At 40.6% G+C, this 23,307-nt stretch overlaps 1 protein-coding gene across 8 annotated transcripts in view; it reads right to left on the reverse strand.

Moving 5' to 3' along the window:
* The window catches only part of ppfia2 (PTPRF interacting protein alpha 2), a 185,472-nt gene that overhangs the window by 156,891 nt on the left and 5,274 nt on the right, over window positions 1-23,307 (reverse strand). For 6 of the 8 annotated variants that reach the window (XM_004548416.2, XM_076876081.1, XM_076876082.1 and 3 more), the window contains exon 2: window positions 16,917-17,175. In XM_004548416.2, coding sequence (XP_004548473.1) covers window positions 16,917-17,165 — 249 coding nt within the window. In that variant the 5' untranslated portion in view covers window positions 17,166-17,175. Of the gene's footprint in view, window positions 1-16,916; window positions 17,176-23,307 lie in introns of those variants that run through there. The other 2 variants (XM_076876078.1, XM_076876085.1) reach the window with 2 other exon arrangements.

A 23,307-nucleotide genomic window follows, 5' to 3' on the forward strand; every position in this document is an offset into this window, starting at 1 on the left:
TCTCATGTTTAACTGTTTCCCACTTTTTCTTTGGTCATTTTAGCCTTTTTGGCCAGGGTGAAGGGAGTATCTGCCATCAAACAAGAAGACAGCCGCATGTAGCTATGATGATGTTTGCTAGTTCACCTTACATGCATTAATGTAATAACGTGTTTAGCCTACTCAACGTAAATTACACATGAACAACATTAAGCTACTCACGCAGAGAAGAACGGCTGCTGCTGCATCATCATCCTCATCATTTCTGCTACACTGGCAGGGCTAGGGGCCAGGACTCTATTCTTCGGGTTTTTGGGGGATGTTGCTCCGGGTCCGATAACTGTCAACCCACCCGACGTGCACAGTGTGAGGTCTCGCAGCAAGCTATCAAATACGGCGCATTTCTCGGCTTTTAAAAAAAACCGCTATGCGTCGCCAGCTGTTTAATCGGATTCTTGGTGTTACCTCCTTTGACAGTATCACAGTATCGGCTTAAAGCACTTGTTGCAGGCTGCTGAGTTTGCATATTTTGCTGTGAAGTACAGCCAGACTTTTGACCGCTTCGCCTTGGACATTTTTAATCTGGAGCTCTGCTCTAACAGAACGTACGTACCTGGCCCCGCCTACTATCCTCGGAAACGTAAAATGATTGGCTAGAAGTGTATCACAGCTCAGGAAAAAAAAGCACCGAAATAAAGCACCGAAATGTGCGCTGCTTTTCGGTCTGGTTACTACCGTTTATGTCAGAACCGGTGCCATCATGGCACCGGACACCGGTACCCATCCCTAGCGAGGAGGGAGAAAAATGTGAGTGGAAAAGTACGAGCTGTCACCGAGCAGAAACAATAATAACTACTGCAGCCAAGGAGAGTGCCTGACGAGCCCACTTGTAAGTAAGCTATTAAGACTCGACTGTACACTGTGTTCGTGTTTTCCTCCGAAAACAATAAGTTCCGTTGGAGCAGCCTTTCAACGCCTCTCTCTGTCTCTATTTTTCGGCTACGAGCCCGACACGGAACCCACGTATTAGCCAGAGGTCCCTTTACTATGGTTCGGAGCCGCGGACCTTCAGTAATAGTAATAAATCACACAGCAACAGAATGTTCATGCAGTTGTAAAAAGCATGATAATATATTAAGTAATCCAAAGTATTCAGAATACGTTACTCTCATTGAGTAACGTAACGGAATACGTTACAAAATACATTTTGGGGCATGTATTCTGTAATCTGTAGTGGAATACATTTTAAAAGTAACCTTCCCAACACTGGGTGCCAATTAGGTCGCTCCCTGTTAGGCTTTACCTTTACTAATTCAAGTCACTGAACTATACTCTATCATTTTTATCATTTTTGCTGGTGCTTTTTTGGGGTATCTTTAATGCAATTACTATGTAGTGAATTATATCAGCCCAAAAGGGTAAAATTTTCCAAACAGGAAATCCAAAACTGTGAGTGAAGTCACAGTGGGGATGTCCTGATGTATCTGTGGCTTGTGTTACACTGGTCTGACCCACCTTATCGGTGTACGCGTAATATTAAAAAAACAGCAGCTTTAGAAAAAAAATTTCCCTCCCCATCTCCAGCTGCCTCCCTCTTCCCGCTCCACCACAACCACCCACACATGCAGGGCCTTGGAGTAGGGGTATGTCACCAGGGTGCAGAGGAGGCTACCCCCCCCTCTGTCCCCTTCTGGCTGCCTCTGCCTCAATTTTATCCCACAACTTAGACATTCACATTACTCACACTCTCATTACACATACATATAGGATCTTGGGGGTGGGCACGATACACGGAGTCCAAAGTACCATCAGGGTGTACACCCCAACCCTGGCATCGTTGCCCACCTCTCAATTTTAAATACACATAGACATTGAGGGCTAGCAGGAGGGACCATTCGCTTACCTGCTGCTCTCTGGCAGGTAGCTCCAAGCCCTCCTGGGTTTTAAATGCACCTTAGAACACACATGCATCAACATTACAATGAGCGGGTGGAGGAGTGTGGAGCCTTCCTGCTGCTGCGGAGTCGGGGCGGTCTGCCTCCCCCCACCGCAGGGAAAAGGGAAACACCACCTGGGTCTGGGTGCAGTTCCCCCCTCCAGGGGCGGGGGCACCTAGACCCGGTTCGTAGAGTACGCTTGGGGAGTGTGATCGTGTGTACAACGTCTCTTTATGTCTGTCTCCACGTTGGTTGAGTGTGGAGTAAGTGCATATGAGAGCATGAGGGTGGGAATGGATGTTTGTATCTGTGTGTGCCTGTATGTCTGTGTCTATATGTCAGGTTGGGTGTCAGGCGCCACCTCTCTGGGGACATCTCAGGCCCTCCAAGGTTTGGAGGCCTATCTCCCCCTACCACCACTTCCCCTGCCAGTGGCGGACCCCCTCAGACATCGGTGCGTTGGTGGTTCTTTGTGTCCGGGTATGGGCGTCCAGGTACACACCGGCTCACTCCTTGGCGGCCGCTTATCGGGGCCTGGAGCCTGGGGCTCGCTCGGGCCACTTCGGAGGTGGGGTGCCCCCGGCCTCTCGACCTGGGGCTCGGTCACTCAGGCGCGGCTGGCTGCCGGCGGAGCTCACGGGCGCGTCACTGCAACTCCCCCTGGCTTCTGCTCCGCGGCTGCTGAGTGAGCCCTCATCTGGGACTCTCCTCAGCTCTTTCCGGGACAGTGGCGCAGCTGCCCCTCTGTTGGTCTTCCTTGGTCTCTTGTGTTCTGGGGGCCTCTGGATGTCTGGAGTTTTGATCTCCTCCACACCTGCTTCACGCCCTGGAGGACGGGGCTGTGGCCCCCCCACACCCTCTAGCAGATTATTACATGAAGAAACCTTTTAAAAAAACAAAAAACAAGCGCGTCCATGCTCACAGGTGTACACACGGGTGATCACACCCACAAACTACACCCTTTTTGGCTCCTACCTCAAAGCACACTGTGTTCTGTTGATCTTATGTGCTGCACAATAATGTTTAACATTTAGTATTTACTGTCATATTCCCATATATCATTGTGATGTTGTTTATTCTATTACTCTTGTTCTCTTCTGCTTGCTTTCTTTTTTCTTTCTCAGCAGGTGATCCAGGTGATTGATATATGCATTTATTTTCTCTGCCCGTTCTGTTGGTTTTTGTCTTTTGCCCTTCTCCCCCATCCCTCTTCTCAGCTGTTTCTCTTTCCCTCTTTCTTTCTCCCCTTCTTTCCCCCAGTCAAGTCTGTCCCGTATTCAGTAAGTGAAAATAAAATAAACAATAAAAGGTGAATCAAATGGACCATTACGGCAAGGCTGGGATGGTCAGTTTGGTAAAGTAAATCCGTTGGGCATCTTTCTTTGCCTTTAGACAACAATTCTGATGGCAAAAGAGCCAAACGGGACAGGCCAAAAAAAACAAAAAAAAACCAAAAAAATTAACAACATTAATAGTATTAGAAATAAGCAGCCGTTCTTTCATAATGTTCACACACGCTTCTTTTTAGAGCTGTAATTGTCACGGCGGGGTGCACCGATAAGTTTAGTTTACAGGACCCAGAAGGAGACACTGAAAGGCGGAGTTCCTGACTGAACAGAAGACGATCCTTTATTTGGATGTTGGCACATGAAAAAGCATGAAGCCATGAAAACTAAGAAAACTGTGAACACTCAGAAAACTAAAGGACTAAGAAACTCAGTGAAAATACTATGACAAACTATGAACACTGAATAAACTATGACAAAAACACTATGGGGATGCAAACAGACGACCTGACAACGAAACATAGAAAACAGAGGACTTAAATACACACATGAGGTGATCAGGGGAAGTCGAGACACACGAGGAAACAGCTGACAAGGATGAACATAACGATGCACAGGAAATGTAAACTCAAACACAATGACATGAAAACTGGACTTTCAAAATAAACTGAAAAACATGACAAGACACAAGCATGACAGCATCAACCAGAAACATGACACAATAAACAACAATGGGAACATTAACACATCGGAACACCACTGACACACATGAACCTAATAACAAGGCAGGGGAAGGGAACCTAAATACAATGAACAAAGAACATACTGGACTCTTACAACATAACACAGGAAACATGATGAGGCAGACCAAACAACATGGGCTTGACACATGAGACATGAAACAAATGGCAGGTGAGACCAAAGCCCAGGGAAAAGGGGAAATGCGGGGATCAATAACAAAACTAAGGCTGAACCACTTAGGGGTTTTAAAAGGAGCTAGATGAGCTTAACCCAAACGATAAATGACAAAACATGAAGCCTCAAGTTCTAACTAATAATACAAAACAAGAACCTAACATTTCCCCATACTAATAAAAGAAATACACAATATATCATGAACTCAAAATGCTGGGTCACAGACCCAGCCCATGACAGTAATTTCTTATTAATCACACATCAGGTTTACACAGCTAGTCACAGCGCATTATAAGTGGGCACTGCGAGGCAGTGAAGCAAGTACATCATCATGGGATTGGCTCTCTTAGGAGTACTTGAACGAGATTCTCAGTCAGTGCCAAGAGTCAGTGACATCATGATCTATTTCTGGCTGTCAAGTGGAACATTTTGAAGCTAAAAAGGTATCCATTAATGGGGACCAGCTGCATGGTCGGAAACACCAGCCTATACCACCGAAAAATCAAGTGCAGCTGCCAAATACCACAAGAATCAAATTATTACACTTATTTTCTAACATGTCTTCAGGAAATTGTGGTAACTGCGACAGATGAATGAATACTGGTTCGATTCCTCCTCAGTCAGCCTACTCTGCAGTAATTAAATAACTATATGTCAGGATGAAACCAACTGATTTATACTTTTACCATTAGCAAATGACAAGTGTATATTTTTCAGTGGTTGAGTCAAAATAAACACATTTAGTGGCTTTTGGAGGGAGGATTACGTTTTCAGGTCAGCACAGCAAGTACTGGTCATAACCTCATTTCACTCACTTAAGTGGCTCTCAAGGGACCAGTTCTCTAATTCATTCAGGCAGAGCCTGCAAGAAGAACAAGTGTGTGTTCTGGGAGTGTGCATGTGCGTATGTAGAGTAAGATTTAAGTATTTCTGTATTCCTAGCTCCAGAATCTGAGTCATGCCCAAGTTCTCCCCACAGTGATGCAAACTCTATCGCAGATCCTCCTTTCTATTCCACCTACAAACAAAAAAAGCTTCAACACGCACTTCTGCTCACCGGAGAAGATGACGTCAGAATCTGTGGAGTGCGTCTGCCCACGCACGTCTTTTCCTAAGTGCGAATGATTCACTTTTAAAGGTTTATGGGGATTTTTTTTTTTAAAGAAAAGAGATTATTCAATAAATGTCACTATTTCAATGTTTACTTAAAAGTGAAATGACAGCTACAGTTGACCTTTTTCAGTAGTAATTTATAATACAAAGTTTCTTTTTGCTTTATACATTTATTTATATATAAGGAACCCCATTAGCCTCCACAATAGTGGTTGCTAGTCTTCCTGGGGCCCTCAAGTATAATCTAATAAAGTAGATGGAAAGATGTCCACATGATTTGGCTCTTACATCCACAGTAATATTTTACAGTTATAAAAATATGAGCATGCAAATATCAAGAACATTGAGGCACAATACACAAGAATCAAAAACAGGTCACAACCTTGCCCTCTTACGATATTTACAATAATGAAAAACTGTGTAAATAGGCTTTTATGTGTTTTTTAAATTAGGAATTGCATACAGCAGTTTTTCAAAAATTTGCTTTTGGCTCGAGGAATTACTAAAATTCAGTTTGTTAAAAATAATTGTATTTCATCTGGATACTGCAGCTGAGCAGAGAAGGAATATGGTGTGTTTAACAGTATTGCTTTCTTTATAAATAAAAGTAAGCCATAGTATAATTTGGCTTGTACTAGAAGCCAAAAATGTTTTTTAAAAGTTTTTTAATTATGCATTTGATCCATCTTAACACTAATCTGGCTGCCCTATTCTGGACTAACTGAAGTCTGCTAAGGTCCGTCTTATTAGCTGCTGACCAGATGATTGAACAAGTGCATTAATAACATCTTTCAGGATTGAGGAAGTGATGTAGAAAAAGCATTTCCTAGCCAGCTAGCTATTCCCTGTCCCATTTTCCCATGTGCTGAGACCATGAAAGGTGGCACCACCAAGTAGTTTGATCTGGGTGACCTGTTCTTATATTGATCCAGCTATGGGAAGATTCAGTAGTGGACTGTTTACCAAACGTTGTCTACTTCCAATTAACTAAGATTTAGATACATTTAGAATCATGTTATTTTTGCTTGTCCAGTCAAACATGCTCAGCAAATCTTGTTAGCTGAATAAAACATAGTGGAATCATCGGCATACATTACAAGAAGAGATTTACCCGAGATAAATGGCAGATTATTCATGAAAAATGAATAGAGAAGTGGACCGTGGCAGCTGCCTTGGACTAAACCACAGTTCACGTCGCAGCCATCTGAGAAATAACCGTTATAATAAACCTTTTTGCCTCCTTTCAGATAAATGACTTTTCATCCAGAACAGAGCAACTGGTGAAAATCCATAACATTTCATTTTATCAATCAAAAAGTAATTGGAATTATTTTCGATTCTTTCCACTGTAATGGAAATAAGCTGCATGCCAAACATCGATTAAATACATGTCATATAGGAAGAAAACTTAGCAAACTTGGCTGCAACTTTGAGCAGTTTACTGTCTATGTTATCAAAACCTGAGGATGTATCATCAGGAAGTGATATTAATAATCGCTCCACCATCTCAACATTCACTGCCTCAAACTTAAATTGGCATTGCTCAATATTCATAATAGCATCCTGTATAAGACAGAGTCATAGGGTATGCAGTTTGCATGCCATATTGTCATTAATACACAGAGCTACGCCCCCTCCAAATCTGTTTCTGTCTTTCCTATACAACTTATAACCATCCATTTCCGGAAAATCCGGGAATAAGCATATAGTCGGCCATTTACAAACTGATGAATCATAACAGCTAGAAATGACAAAAATCACTGAAAGTCTAATTTTTAAATTCAGCGTTCTGGGACCTCGGTTTAACATTTAATTTAACATTTTCAGGACGGCAATATCACCTCTGTCTCTGGCCGCGGTAACAGTTCTTTTCTGTTGTTCCTGATGGATGAAAAATCTTCATTGATATAAAGACTGGTACCTTTCAGCTTTCTGACAGATAAAAGGATTAATTGTCTATCTTTAAATCTTTGTAATCTGATCACAATCTGTCTGGCTCGTCCATTCTCTCCTTGCATGGGCCGGTTCAATTTGAATGCTGTCACTGTCCAGGCCCAGCTTCTTCTTCAGCAAGTGTTGGACTTTATTTTTTTACTTTGCTGTTGATGAATCTGATCTTTGTAAAACTCCCACTGCTGTTCCAGCATAGCATTTAGCATGCTAACACTGACATAGCTGTCATCCTCTACCAGTAGCACTTTAGCGGCCTTCAGGGGTATATTTGTAAGGTTGTTTTGTCTCCCCTACCAGTGAAGATCTCTGTTTCAGTTCCAAATTGTGACACCAAAATGTCCAATCTTAAAACACTAATTAAAATGTATAAAAAAAATAAAATAACTCCCCCCCCAAACACTAAATAAAATCATGTGATTTCATATGACGGACAAATCTGCCAGTTGACGAACAGTTCCTGTAGATACATGTGATTTGTCCAAAATTTTTTTTATTCATTTAAGATGCGTGCAATGCAAGATTTTTAGGACTGATATGGTATGTGGAGAAACACTGAAAATGAATACCTTACAATCGCCAACTAAAAGCAGCAGCTTAGCAACACCAAATATTTTATTCTACAACTGGGTCTTTCATGGTTGAGTAATTACGTCCCTTCTCTAGACTCCTTTTAATAATTCTGCAGGCAGCCTGAAAGAGTGCTGCTGTGGTGTTCTCCCCCTTTCCACTAATAAGTGCATCTTTAGCTTACATCAAACAGTCATCACTGGAGATTTTATCACTGCCAAGGAACGAGCTATTTTGTAGGGCGCTGGAAGAATTTAACCTAAAAGCTCTTGGTCTAAGGTGGTGAAAGCTAACAGTAATATACATGTGGCCTCACCATACAGTGATAAAGAGCTAATCAAACATTTTTATTTCTTGACAAGTTTAAGGAGGGACGCACCAACGTGTGTTTTTTTAAACCCTTTAAGGGTCCACGCTAAGAAAAAAGCAATGGAAATTTTTTTTGTTTTCATTTCTTATTGGCTTGGGTGAGTAATACATCTTTCAATAGATCCTGTAGTTTTTAAAATATTGTTCTCTACCAAATGGTTGAGATGTCACTTAATGGTAAACGTATGAAATGCAAATACAAGTACAGCAGATAATACAGTTGGGGGAAAAAAGGGACAAATTATAATTAAATTAACAACAAAAACTATCCAGAGCATTGGATACAGTTTATTTCTAGTAGCATGCCAGTGACCATTGCTGGTTTTCATTTCATTAAAGGAAAGTATTATATCAAACATCAAAATACATATTTTTTTAAATCTGCAAATGTGAAAAATGTGAAACAGCACAAAATGCTGACATTCAGGCCACTTCTGATTGAATGTTACTGTGCAAAGCCATTTTTGTTTTTAAAAAAATTAATAAAAACAGTGCAAATCAAGCTGTTCTGCTTGTGGTTTTGGTCGTTGGGGTCTTAGGGTGTAGCATTTATTCTGTGGTCTTGGAGAGCTGAATCATGGTTGTCCAACTCTAGATGCTGGCTTGTTAACTTGGTTCAGACACAGCCAGGCAGAAACCTTTTGAGAGCCATCGGTTTCGGGTCCAGTAGGGCACAGTCCCTCTTGTAGACCAGGTATTCAAGTCAAGGATGTATCCCAACAGTGGAATATGCCATCTCCTTAACTTGTAACTTATAACTTGTCTTATACAAGTGTAATAGCATATCAGAAAGTTTCATTCCTCCCATATGCTAATTATATACAGGACTGAGTGATGGGCATGGAATGGTGATCTTTGCACTGGACTCTTTGCTCCACCGTTTGACCGATGAAAGAAGCATGAACCCACAGGCATTGTGTAGGAGGTTGAAACATTTCTTGTCAAACTATTTTATTGCAAACAGACCTTCATCAGAGCCTGTAATAACAGGCTCCATGGCCCTTCTTCATCAAGTCTTTGTCTGCCATCAGGGGAGCTCCACCGGTGCAGTTTGGTCATACAGTACCAATGCACCTGAGGTGTGCAAGTTCTGGACCAAGCTGAAACTTGTGAAGAGCTGAGGTTCTTTTATGGGATTGCATAGTGTTTTTTACCACTTCGGCCCCTAGAGGTAACTTCTGTTCCTTTTCACTGAGGGGAGCATTGAAGAATGTAGACCCCCCTTGATACAGCAACAAGTCGTGGATGATGCCAGATGAACTTGCTTGGCAGAACAATTTAAAGCCCCACTCATGTGGTTTGTTGCCACTATACTGGTGGAGAGTGCCAGCCCTTGTGGCTTCATATGAAACCATGACCTCAAACACACTGTGGTTGAAGATGGATGGTATCATGAGTATCATGCCACAGGACCATGTGATTTTTAGCCATATAATTGTTTGGCGTCCATATAGTGCTTGTTAAACATGAAATTCTAATTTTGCTGTCAAGTGAATACATCTGTTTAGTAAGTCCTCTAACACCATCATACATCAAAAAATATCGTCCTACCTTAGTTTCATCAAAAACACTCAAAATATGTTGGATGGTTTTTTGTTTCTGACTTCCTGGTTGGGAGCGGGATAAGAAGAGCCAACCGTTTACATTCACAGTGCTTTCTGGTGGATTTTTTGGGATTACAGATGTAAACCAATTGGTAGAAAAGACTCAATAAGGTAGGTCAATTTCAGTGAAAGCCTCAGTTAGATATACAGTATGGCCTGAAAATGTGCTCTACCAACTGGTTGAGCAGAACGCTGAAGGATTAATAAAATTAACTGAGAGGGTTTTTTGTTTTTTTTCATAAATCCAAACAAAAATGACCTGCAGTATATTTCACTATTCATTTCTAAGACTTTGGAACCACATAAGTCTAATTTATTGCCAAAAGTATGATATAGTATAGAATATCTATCTTTTTAATGAAAATTATGTCTGGGGTGAGTGAGGCCAGTATAAGCAAGTAAGTAACCAGCGCTGTGTGGCAAGTCAAAAAGTTCATTTTGACTTTTAAAATTATAGCTAATCAGCCAACCAAAAAGGAACTTAACATGCAAGCAGCTGCTGTTTCCTTGTTCATCTGATCTACTGTTCCTGGAGCTCCATGACTTTACAGCACACTGGCACCACACTGCGGTGTTCATTAGAAAGATAATTACATCTGCAGGAGATCCTTCTGCACCGTCTTGTCACCTTGGTGTATCTGAGCAGAACCCCTAGCCTCACCTTACTTCCTCTGTTTCCCCTGCCAAGCCACTAGACCAGAATCTAGTGCTTGGCATTGGCCCGAGCAGTGATGATTCATCCAGAGGGCTAGAACTGTCTACTTAATCACACACTAACCTTTCAAGGGTATTGATCAACTCTCTGAACTCTGCTATTAGAAACAGTATAAGGTGCATCGCGCATGTGCCAAGGAGTTTAAAGGGGAAAAGAAGAGGAGAGGGGAGAAGAGGCTTTGGAGGTAAATTGCGCAGAAAAATGAGGAGGGCTTAGTTTTTCTGAAGAAAATACTAAGGACATCAATAAAGTAACGGCCACATTTTGCAGCATTATATAACTGTACATGCATTTTTATGCTGTATATAATGTAGGTATTATAATATGTTCTGAAGTTGGTCAACTTAAGGAAGGCTGTTACTGCTGGTAGATGCCTGTGTTGTCCACGCTTGCCTGTCTTCGCAGTCTCCTCCTCTCTTCCTGCCATGCATCATCTGCAGATCTACCCTGCAGGCAGCATGAACTGGGGCACAAACAATAACAGTAATCATGGAAAATCATGTGCTGCACTGGCGGTGGAGACCAGCTGACTGGCTGACTGCTGGAGCCAAAAGGGCCTCCCGTACATGCAAGAGAGACAGGGTGGGGGCAGACGTAGGGGAAGTCGTGAGCAGGAATAAAATTTGAAAGTAAAGGAGAGAAAGGTTCTCCCGCATCCACTCTCAAGCTTAGTCAACTTCATTTCAGCACTGCTCTTTTCACACAGCTTCTCCGTCTCCCACCCTAATACCTGACTCCCAACGCCTTCCCTCTTTATTCAACATTCACCCCCACGAAGTTCCACAGAGTGGTACGATCCATGATTACAAACAGTCATTTAGGAAAAATGGGTAAAGTTTTAATAGGGATGCTCTTGTGGTGACACACTATGGCATCCATGGATATAATTATATAGTACACAATATGACATTATCATATAATTCAGTATATAACATAATAAACACGAAGAAACACCAGAGATGTATGTAACCTTTAGATAAATACACAATAGCCTGAAATTACTGTCTGAAATCAAAGCATATTTTCACGCTCAGTCATTATTTTATACAAGGGATACAAGCAACACACTACATATTCTCCTGAAAGCAGTATGTTATGAATGAGCAAGCCACCGATCAATAGACACCTACCCATACAATAATTTAGCCAAGTCCTAGCTTTCATTTCAGATCAGCTGGTATCTAATTACTATTTTGTTGGCCCGAAGCAGAATCAACATCTGTTATCAGTTTGGAAAGTCCAAACAATGAGATTTAAACAGCCGCAGTGTCTGATATCAAAAATTAAGATGTAATGTTTACACAATAAAAACACTGGCACCAAAATATGTGAGAATCAAATGTAGCAAATATTGTTTTTATTGATGACCAGTGAACTGAATGAACTCAGTTTAGAGACTGTTTAGATTAAGAGTTGCTATTTTTGAGCCTAGAAAACAAACTCATGCCTAAAGATGCATAAATGGGGAACTGCTGTTTTAGCAGTACTTCATTTATCTCACTGCAAGCTATCCCTTAGCAATGGCAATAGTAAGGCAGGTCTCCCATTGCCAACACTAAAAGAGGCTGGTGAAGGACCCATTCGCATTACATTAAAGCTCACTGGGGTGAGGAGCATTTTAAAACATGCAGGGTTACTATTGAAGAAACCTTTCTAACATTAACCACATACATTTCAGTGTCTGAATTCAACCAGAGCGTGAAGTGCAAAAGTTTAAAAAAAAAAGAGAGAGACAAGCACACAACACAGATTTCCAAAAATGACATGAACCACAGTCTGTGACTTCTACAACATCCAGCCTCCTAACATGAGCTCTGTAGGCCCGTAAACCACGACCGTAATCTCTCCATGGCCAATAATACTGCTAATGGTCCGTCAAGGCGCCTATGCCAAAGGACACTTCATGTGTAATGGTGAGACGCAGGTGGCTAGTAACAAAATAGCTTTATTTGATGGCACGGGATTAGAATGCACTGATCCTTAAGATATAGTCTCATCATATATTTCATTGGCATTAAAAAATATTGCATGTCTCTTCATATATATGTCTTAAAACACCATCGCGTCATGTGATTTCTTTCACTTCCCTACATCTTAAAATCAGCAGGTTAGTATATTCTTTCTTTTATTACCTTTGACTGTGAAAGAAATTTATTTACAATACTGCTTAGCTTTAAACATGATTTTTTTCTGTCTTCAGAATATCTCCGCGACTAGACATCTGTATAACTACAACCCAGATCTGTATTTGCAGAAATCTAGAGCCTGGTGCCATTGAGGAGGATTAGCAGGATTGGAAGCTGCTAGGAGAGCATTAGCAGCAGCAGCAGCAGCAACAGCAGACTTCATGAGACCATGTTTGGCAAAAGTAAATAAACAGCATGGGAAGAAGGCTTCTGCAGCCCCTCAGGGTCCTTCCAGTACAGTAACGCACAGCTGAGCGCTCCAGAGAAAGCTGCCTGTCTGCCAGTTTCCCTGCATGTGTCACAATACAGGCACTGTTGGGGGATGGAGAAGGCTCACATGTGGATGGTGTTACAGGCTTTGAGTTGTCTGAACACTTTTCTTTTAAACTGTTTATTCAGTATTGGTGTAGAATATTTCTGTTTCCAAGAGGCTCCAGATTCAACACAGAGCAATGCAAAATGTGGACCTATATGAGGCTTTTCACATGACAGCAGTGCTCCCCATTTACCACAGAGGCCTCTTTGCAGAAAAAGCATGTCACGCAGCACTGAGTGCATGACAAACAAATAATGGTTGTCTCTGTTATTTCACTGTGATACAACAAAATAGGCTGATGAAATCTAGAATGGACAGACAAGGGACAGTCGGCAGTAGGGGTGGGGAGGCATATCAGGGAAGGGCCAGGGGTACTGCCGAATTTTTATGCATGTAAGCGGGGATGTGTTGCTGGAAGCGTCAGGGACGGCAAATGTCACTCCGATGAGTCGAAAGTGTCGTGACGAGCAGCGGAGCCGTGACCTCGGATGGAGAGAGAGAGTTGAAAAACAGAGGAGAAGAGGGAGATGCAAGGCAAAGTGCAACACAACAATAAAAAAAAAGGTGGCCACAGCAGAAACAGAGAGAGAAGGAACAAAGAGAAAGAAGAACAAGAGGAAGCAAGTTTGTGGTGGGCCAACATCTAATCCTGCCAGCGCTCTGGGCTTCAGGAACAGAGGAGTGATATCAGTAAAGACACATTCACAGCCTGCCTATTGCTTAAATGAGGCCACTTTTGCCCCCCCCACCCCCCACCACCAAAAACCCTTTTTCTCTTCTCATTCATCATCTCCTTAGCAATCACACACACAAAATGGAGAAAGACCTGGAAGCTATCTATTGCCCTCTTTTAAGAATCGCACTACATGGTTATCTGAGCATTGTTCTGCACTACCGACCCCCAAAATGACATCTTTATTAAAGAAGTCCCATTATAAAAGAAGTGTCAGATGCAGTAAAATCATTTCAGTCTAATCAAGAGCAAAGACATCCTTAATAAAGGTGATGGCTGCTTCTTAGAAATAATCTCACTTTTATTGCTCAAAAAGCCAGAAGCTGCAAGCACAACTCTTATCAGCTGCATATTAAACAGAAGCACAACAGGGCACCTCTTTCCTTCACCAAATGCTTCTGTATAATTGCCAAGGTCTAACAAACCTCTTCGTGAACCATTGCAGTAATGCTGATATCATGCAGCCCAATAAGACACCATCAACATAATTAATAGAATCGTTTGTGCCAGGACATTGCTAGGAAGATCCCAGTGATGTTTGAATTAATCCAGATGCCAGGAAGAGCACCAGAACAGTATGTCAGCTCTGTCATTACACAGTGACAACCCATACATCATTGTAGCACTTTACTGCCGGCGGACATCAGCAAAACTGTCTGATAATTGAAATGTTATTTCACTTTGGCAACCTTGGATGCTTTTTCTGGAGAAAAAAAAAAGTGAGTATGTTTGATGGAGAAGAAATATAAGACTGCCTAAAGACATGCATTCAAATATGGGACGAGATGTAGGTTTGTTGCCTTTTGTTGTTATTCTATTTAGTGTGTGTAGGCTGTCCTAGAAGCTAAAAAAAATAACAACCCAAAAGCATCTATGAACAGAATTTGTTAGTGCCTAACTTTTGCTTTTTTTGTCTGTCTGGTTCTCTCAACTGTGTATTTTGTTCACCGTGTAACTTCTGAGGTGGATAAAAGCCCTGAGGCTAAAACATGAGCTAGAAGACCACATAACCCCAAGTTCAAACCTGCATTCTGAGATGAATTCAAGATCAAATATAGCAAAGGCTGACTCTGGTAAAAAGCAGGTTTTTACCCACTTGGGACACACGGTCCAGAGATCTGAATCAGAAAAGGTGAAAATGGGTTAATTCAAATTATTCTGAAGGCCAAGGGGCAAGAAGTAAAAAAAAAGAAAAAAAAAAGAAAAAAGTCTGGCACCTCCTGTGAACAAAGTCCTCTTTACCGACAAACCCTCAGAGTCTCTTAGAAACAGAGTGGGAAAGGCATGTGACTAGAATTACTGACACAGTTTTAGCTAATCTCCACTTACTGCAGGAATCATTACATAAGGGCTTCTATGTATGCATTGCTCAAAGATCCTCACAAATGTGTTTCGATTATTTGTTTTCAAACAAGACAGGTTGCCATTGTCATATAACCCACACAGGCGAATGCACACTGAATGTTCAGTTATGCCTGAAATTTTAAATGATCTCAAACATGCATTTATCTCAACAACACTTAGGTTGGGTAAACTCAGCACTGCAGATATCCGTAACCAGTGAGCAAAAGAGCACAGTAGAACCCATTAATATGCAATTTGTTGTACACTCTCAAGTACTTACAAAATTATCTACATGTAAAAGAAACTGGTGTTGTAATTGGAGCCTACTTGTAGTTACAGGAAGCAACAAATACACTAAATTCATTGTCTTAAAATTGATAAGCTCCCTCTGTGTTGAGTTCATTTAAAATTACAAATGTATTTGTGGTTGGTGAGAGTCACTAAACTGGAAAAATATATGGTACTCCAAGACAACACAGTACTAGTGCCTTGTTCATTTAAGCATAATGAAATATATATATATATATATATATATATATATATATATATATATATATATATATATATATATATATATATATATATAATTTATTTTTTTAACAATTTGTGAGCCAAATAAAAAGCAATACAGCCACACTCTACATTCATGTGAAAAACAAGTTTTCACAGTCTTGTAAAATCTAAGTATACCCTTATTGATACCATAGGAATTAAGACAGTAAGTAGCAGCCAGGTGCTGCTAATCAAATGTACTTAATTAACTGATCATCAACAAGTTTGACTACTCAAAGTCCACATCTCAACCCAATGGAAATGTTGTGGCAGGACCTCAAAAGAGCTGTCCATAAATGGATGACAACAAACTTTAATAAAGTAAAGCAACACCGTTCAGAAGAGTGGGTGAAAATCCCTCCGTAAACAATGTGAAACACTGAGAAAGCCATACAGAAAATGCCGTTATGGGAGGATTGTTAAGTTATTGCTGCTAAAGGTGATTCTACAAGCTATTGAACTATGAGGTGTACTTAATTTTCCACAAGACTGTATGCAACAGGTGCCCAACATGAAAAACGATAATAGTGGTTAATTTAAAGAGAGGGTGAAGTTCGATTTATGTCGGGAATGACTACGTATGTGCAAAATGTCTGATGAAATGACAAATGTTTGAAAGGCAGTATTGTCGTCAAGACTTGTTCCAAAACCAGTTTCAGCTGAAAAGTACTTCTTATTTGTATAATCCACTGGAAATGCATGTGTCAGCATGTTACCTCTATCAATCATGAGAGTTGGACTTTTCACACTTTTTTCTCTACAGTGTTTACAAAGTCAGAGATAAGACATTGATTTGATGGTTAAAAAACAGCTTAGGCATACATTTAGATTAGCATCCACTCCTCTCTGTGACAATGAAGAAAACAAGAAAGAAAGAAAAAAGATGCAGGAAGGAGACTTTTGCCTTCTTGTAAAAGGGTCCGTTTTAACCCAAGTAATTGTTCATAAAACTAACCAAAGGTTTTGTATTTGACTTGCCTTACAATAATAAAGTCATTGGCAATCAGCCTTTACTATTGTTTGGAAATTAGGTTATGTTGTGAAGAGGACACTAAAACAATAAAACCAAAGAAAGTTTTAGAAAGTATAAAGTTTAGATGGACAATATTTTAATATTTTTATAGCAAATTTATGACAAAACACACATAAAATAAGTCAAAGACGACATCCCAGTGTCATGGAAGTCACAACACATCCTTTGTAAGCACATCATTATTCCAGCTTCCTACTTTAATTGCATGTCAATCCTTTGTTCTTGTCATGTCAGCAATTTCAAAAAGTCAAGGATACAAAGATTCCACAATAATATTAAAAAACCTTTTGAAAACAGGGATTTAAGCTGCTTACCTGTGGCAGGGCGGAGCTGAGCTGCCGCTGCAGCGAGTCTCTGTCATAGATGACATCCTGTAGATGCTGCTGGGCCAGACCGAGGCTCTCCTGAGTTTCCCTCAATGTGTCCAACAGCCGGTCCCGTTCGTCCAGCATATTAACCATAAGCTGTTCAAAATGTGAGTCCGGGTCTGAGGCGCTGCTCTGAGAGCCGCGTTGGCTCAGAGCTGTGTCCTCGCTGATCGTGGGCATCACTTCACACATCATCTTTGCTCTGCTGAAGAGACGAAAAACCAGAAATTAGACAATTTACACTCTGAACTTTCCAATTAAGCTGTTTTTTTTTTTGTTTGTTTTTTTTACATATAATACATACACAAACTGTCACCCATATTACAATACAGTTGCTGAACAACTTCAAATAAGAGGTAGCATACTCCCTTTTGGACCCACACATATCTAATAATAAAATTGTAGTTAAAAAAAGAAAAAGAAAAAGAAAGAAGACATAATAACAGTGGGTTTGTGCATGGATGAGAACCAAATTCTAATTCATAGGAATGATGAGTATTTGTATAGAGCAGGGTATATAGGAAAGCAAACATGTCTGTCCATGTCTTCTGTTTTGTACGCATGCCTCTGTGTAAATATCCACACACTTCTGTTTGTATGGCTGCGTGCATGTGACTGGGCCTGACACAGTTGGAGCTTGGCTCAGCGTCACCCCGGCGTTTCAAAGCTGCAGACACGTCTTGGGATGCTGGGCGTTCTGCCCTAGATTTCATGCTTGTGCTGTTTAATGGGCCAGCCCAGATCGAGTTGCATAATACACCATATCTATGCTATAGTGGATATGTGAAGCAATATTCCAGCTCCCCTCAGGGTTTTTAGAAAGCTTCAGGAATCATTCTAACGGATGTCCAGGTTGGTTCATACGCTAAAGTTATGTTTGCATCACTGCAGGTAAGTAAGAAAAAAAGAAATGAGCCACGGGAAGTCACTGTATTTTTGTAGCTCAGTGCCACACAGATTAGAAAGGCCCGTTCAACACAGACCATGAAAGAAAATTATAAGTTTGAATGATATTATTCATTGCTCACTTCTCATGACTTTCTACCACTATAGAGTGGAAAGAGTCATTTTTTGCCTTGAGGGTATCAAGGTTGGAAGTCAGCTTAAAAAAATAAAGTTAGCTGCAAGAGGTTGGGAAGGCCTATACCTTCTTACAGCAATATAACTGTTTTACATAAATATATTTTATTGTTATAAACAAGCCATGTACTTCTGATAATAACCTGGGTTTTATTCAGCTACACAGTAGAAAGGCTAACATCTTACATTCAAAGTCCCTAAAACCAGCTGTTTGCTAGGTTAGCAAACAGCTAGCTACTCATTAAACAACAACTCTACATATTTTTAAGCTAGTATTATGCTAGCAATTTTCTACATGTCAAATCTTGTCCTACTGTACTTATACCCATTATTTTTAGCACATATGTGCACTACAGGTGCCCATGGTATGATCGTATTCAACAAAATTGTGTAGAACGTCACATTTCTCACTCTTACTGGTCACCATCTTGCCTATACTGGAAAACATGCCAGTGGCAGATGTTTTTCAGGTGTTACATGGTTTTTGGTGTTTATGCATGTTAAATTCTCGTCTTAACTGTAAAAGTGTGTAGTAGGAGTAGTCAAAAGCTCAACAAGTGCAAGTGTTCATAGAAAAATATAGCAACTACAATGACAATTTCGGTCAAACATTATGTGGTGACAATATCGGTATCAGCTGCATTTATAAAGATGAAATTAACAGACTATCAGTCTAATTTGGCCCAGTTGTTTTTCAACCATGTCCCATAGTCTTTAAAGATGTCCTTAGCCTGTGCAATACTCAGGAAGCAACATGCAAAATACCTATAAATTAATGATAATTCTGGCTCCAGTGCTAGACCATACTTTCTCATTGTCTGGTCCTAGACTTGGTTTATTTAGTGAGAAAACAATATCCTATTGCCCAGACTTGGTCCCCTCTGGGTGGGTTACAATGCCAGGTCTGTGTCTCAGCATGTTCTGGCAGTAAGATGGGGTCTCCCATATCTTCTCCAGGCATCCGTCCAGGCTCCCACCAGTTCACTATTCAGCCACCATCCGCGGCCATTTAGACCAGAGAGCCGAAGCCTGCATGCTGCTTGGCTGGACACACTGCACATGCCACCCATCGCTTGGGAGAGCAGGCCGGCTGGCGGACAGACTGAGGACAAACGGCGGTGCATTTTAAGTAGAAGGTAATTCATCTGACTATGACTCAATACATGTTAGTGCAAAAACAAAGCATACAATTGGCTATTAGAGTCTCAAATACTAATTTCTATTTCTAATTTCTACTTTTATTGATTCCAAGTGATTCTTCCATGGTCAAAATGTTTCAAACCTTGCTCCTAACTCTCAGGTTTACTAAAATTTTACGTTTTTGGTGTTAATCTCCTAGGCTTGATCACATTTGTCTCGTCAAAGCAGCAAGAAACAGGCACATTTTGTTGTTTGATGGCGCTTTATTTCTGCTTTAAGCTGTGTAGAAAGCAAATTGTGCTGAGGATGTTTTTTCTGCTTCACGGCACATACAATCCCCTTTTGTCCTGTTCCTGCACCTTATGCTTTGATCTCACCGTGACTGCCCCTTAAATTATTTCACTGTCTATGAAAAATCAATAGATATGGAGAGAAAATGCACTGTCTGATCTGCTTTCCCCTGTGCTCTTAGTCATAAAAAGCAACCTTTAAAAACACTGAACCATATCATTCAGTACGACACTTATCTGGATAATTATTCCATTCAAAAGCCATTAGATCAGTCTCTAGTTTTACTCAAGAAAAAGACCAAAAAGTACGGCATATTCTGTTGACAATAACTTATGGATAAAGTTTTCCCAAAATGTGTTTTTTTTTGTGGGTAAATGCTCCTCTGCTGCTCAGTATTTGCTGCTATTGGAAGGCATGTTTGTGCAGCAAGTTATTAGTTCTCTCTCTAGTGTGAAGCAGTAGCAGTGACAGGTAAGAGTTAGTGTACTCCCCTTGAATAGATAATCACCCACAGTGGGCTGTGTGAAGAATGTCCGGACTGAGAGCTCTTATTGCCAGCTGGGATGCACATGTTGTCTAGATTGCACTCATTAGCAGTGACAGTACTATTTCCTGACAACTGAAAAGCCATTTTGACCACTATTAAAACAGCTATTTGGTCTACAGATAATTCTTATAGCCTGACAGAAAGGCTACTGATAGTTTTTCTATGCTCATTTCCACTGCAATGAAACATCACAGCACATTATGTTAATGTGTACCAGGAGAGCTCCCACAAATTCCTTTAGCATGTCTGGCTATCCCTTGTCATGAACGCTTGTCATAATGAATATGTAAGATTTTATCTGCCAGAATGATACTTTTGGAGAGAAACTGACATTTTTAGCAATTGAGTGAAAGTGTTGTAAGAACCAGATGACATTTAAGTGACTAAATTTAGTGCAGCTGGTTAAAGATGGTTAAATGTGAGGGTAAAAGTGTGCAGAAATCATTGATGGGAGGGAACAGGAACACGCTCAATTGAACTCATTGTGGACTACAGTTGAAATAAGAATACACACAGACAGACATGCAGGGATCATTGGGCTTTTCTCTACACGCCATATGCCAATCAATGAATTATTCAGGGGGGTAGGAGTGAGGTTTTCTTCTCAATCAGTGCAACAAATCCAAAGCCCCTTCTCTGCCTATTGGCATTCAAGCTCATTCCTGGCGCTAGATGGGAGGAAATTCCTTAGAAAACTTGCATCTACAAGACATTGCAATGCTAAAAACGATAAAAATCATGGAAAACTTGGGAAAAATTAAGCCTTCTTAGTTCCTTTCGGCAGGTGAGTATCCATAAAGCATTCATAATTAACAGTGTCACTACAGGAGGGCCTGTGTGTTGTACATCACACTGGTGGAGGACCATGTATCATTTCTTCAGCCTGGAGAAGGGCTGTAGTCTCAGTGTCTGCTGTTCGATTGCTTGGTCGATATGCTCACTACAACCCTATAGATCAAGCCTTCCAGGACTGATCAATAATTCCCAACAGTGGAAGCAACAGACTACCTGTGAAAAATGGGGCGTGCTGATAGCATCCCATTTTTCACAGTTTGGACTAGGTCTAACTTTTTTTTCTGAACCTTTACTCAGAGTCGACCTCAAACTGGCTTACACGGAGAAGCTGTTGGTGTGGCTGCAGTTTGTTAAAACAGATGGCCAGAAAAGTCAAGTGCAAAAACAGCTCATCAACTAACAATGCATATCAGCTGAAAAACAGTAACTTATTTGCAAGTTTCAAGAACTTCTGCGTTTAAGGTGTGAGACTAAGTTCAACATCCAGCCAAAGTTGCTGAACCTAGCAGACGGTACACCCACACAAAGCTGGATATGTACCCTCCTTGTCCATCAAATTCTTGACTACAGCTTGAGACCAAGTTTTACATCACATAATAGACTTTTTGTCATAACCATAATCTTTTTTGATGTTTTGAGGGAGACTTGCCTTGGAAGCCTTCGCTGGTTGTGCACAGAAAAGTAAGCTGGACAGAGAAGTTAAGATCCTGCCATCTTCTCACCTCTTCACCTGGCATCGCTGTCTGATGTGTTTGTCAGATGTCTGTTTCAGAAATTGTTGGATGCAACACCTCCAAAGTATAGAGAATGTGGGCTCATTAGGACATCGGCTGGCACTTTATTTGAAGCATTCTGCCAATGACAGCTAAACGATAACAATGCAAAGCACAATACTGCAGAAAGATTTTTCTTAAAAGCCATTTTAAGTAAAAAAGATTTAAAAAATGGCTTTTTTGGAATTGCCCATTATATGCTTGTCCGCTTGTCCAACAATAGGCGTGATTGCTGCTGAATGACCTTAGACCTTTTTTTTTTTTTTTTTTTTTTTTTTTACAACTTTATTTATAGTTTTCCAACAAAACAGTCCAGAATTTCTTACAAAAGTTGCGAACCCTACCCCCCACCCCCATCCAGGTGGCATCCCCACAACCAGGAAGCACAATACACACAACACAAAAAAAAAAAAAAGAAAAAAAAAAAAAAAAAGGGAGAAACACTCAAACCAATCTGTGACAGTCATTATAGCACCAACAGCCGGACCCCGGCACATGAGAGAAGAAACAAAGAAGAAAAAGGGAATAAAGAAATCCCAACAGTCAAAGTACGGGCATTGAGGAGACTATGGACAGCAGTCCGAGAAGAGAGCAAGAGCATAAATTACCAACAAGTAAAGAACAATAAATCAGGCAAGACCTTAGACCTTGTTTTATTTACTCTGACATACTGATTCCTAATCTAAACTATTGCAGTTCACCCTCCGGCACATCTACAAAGACCCATAATGAAAATGGACAAGCAGGGGGAAAAAAAAACAAAGTTAAGCCACAAGATTATTCCCCTGAGTAAGAATCAAGCAGGCAGTGAATTACTGTATCTATATGGGACAGATGTAAAATTTGACACTTATGTAGAATCACTCCATTTTGGCAGAAACAAATCAGCAAACGGCAGCTAATTTCCTGAATGTCTTCAGTTAATCTCATTAATGGGAACAATTGTGTGAGTAGATAAGGCACAGCACACAAAACAGCAGTGTGTTCCTAGAGCGGTATATGGCCAAGTGAGGCAAATTCAGCACTATTCACCACCTGGGAAACATCAAAAGACATGTGGAGTGTGAGCGTGTTCAGAACAGACAGCGGCCTGAACACGACACTCTGCGGCTTTAGAGATAAGCTGTACTACTCTATGCTTGTTGGGCTAATTTTGGAGAGGCTAAAATAAAACCGACATTATTTAATAGTGTGTTTAAAGCCTTGTTATCATTAGGAATGAAATTACTAATGCTTTAACGCATTGAACAAGGAAATGGTAATTTAGAAAGGAGTAAAGCAAAAATAAAGTAGGCCCAAAAACCCATTATGGGCTTTTTAAAAAAACTAAATGTAAGGTCAGCTCTTTGAACATTTGTAGCAACATGTTAAACTCATTAAAACTAATTTTCTTACAATATGAATAAGAGTGTACAACCATTTGTTTTAATGACAATAGACTTTACTTGCACATCAAGCAGTTAGCCGACAGGATAGTTGGTTTATGACAGATTGCACTTTCAAGTAATATTTGTGCTTGACTTCTTGGCGGGCAGATGAGCAAAGTGCATCTACAGACTGGATTGATGAGCTCCACGGGTAATGGGAAAGCTGTTGCATGCCGCTCTTTCCCATTTTGGCATTCATATCAGGCTGACAGGTGGGAAAAGAGTGACACAGCATATTTGTGAATGGAACTGGCCAGATTGCATGGTACACTCATAGTGCTGGA

The sequence above is a fragment of the Maylandia zebra genome, linkage group LG17 (assembly GCF_041146795.1).
Source record: "Maylandia zebra isolate NMK-2024a linkage group LG17, Mzebra_GT3a, whole genome shotgun sequence".
Classification (NCBI taxonomy): domain Eukaryota; kingdom Metazoa; phylum Chordata; class Actinopteri; order Cichliformes; family Cichlidae; genus Maylandia; species Maylandia zebra.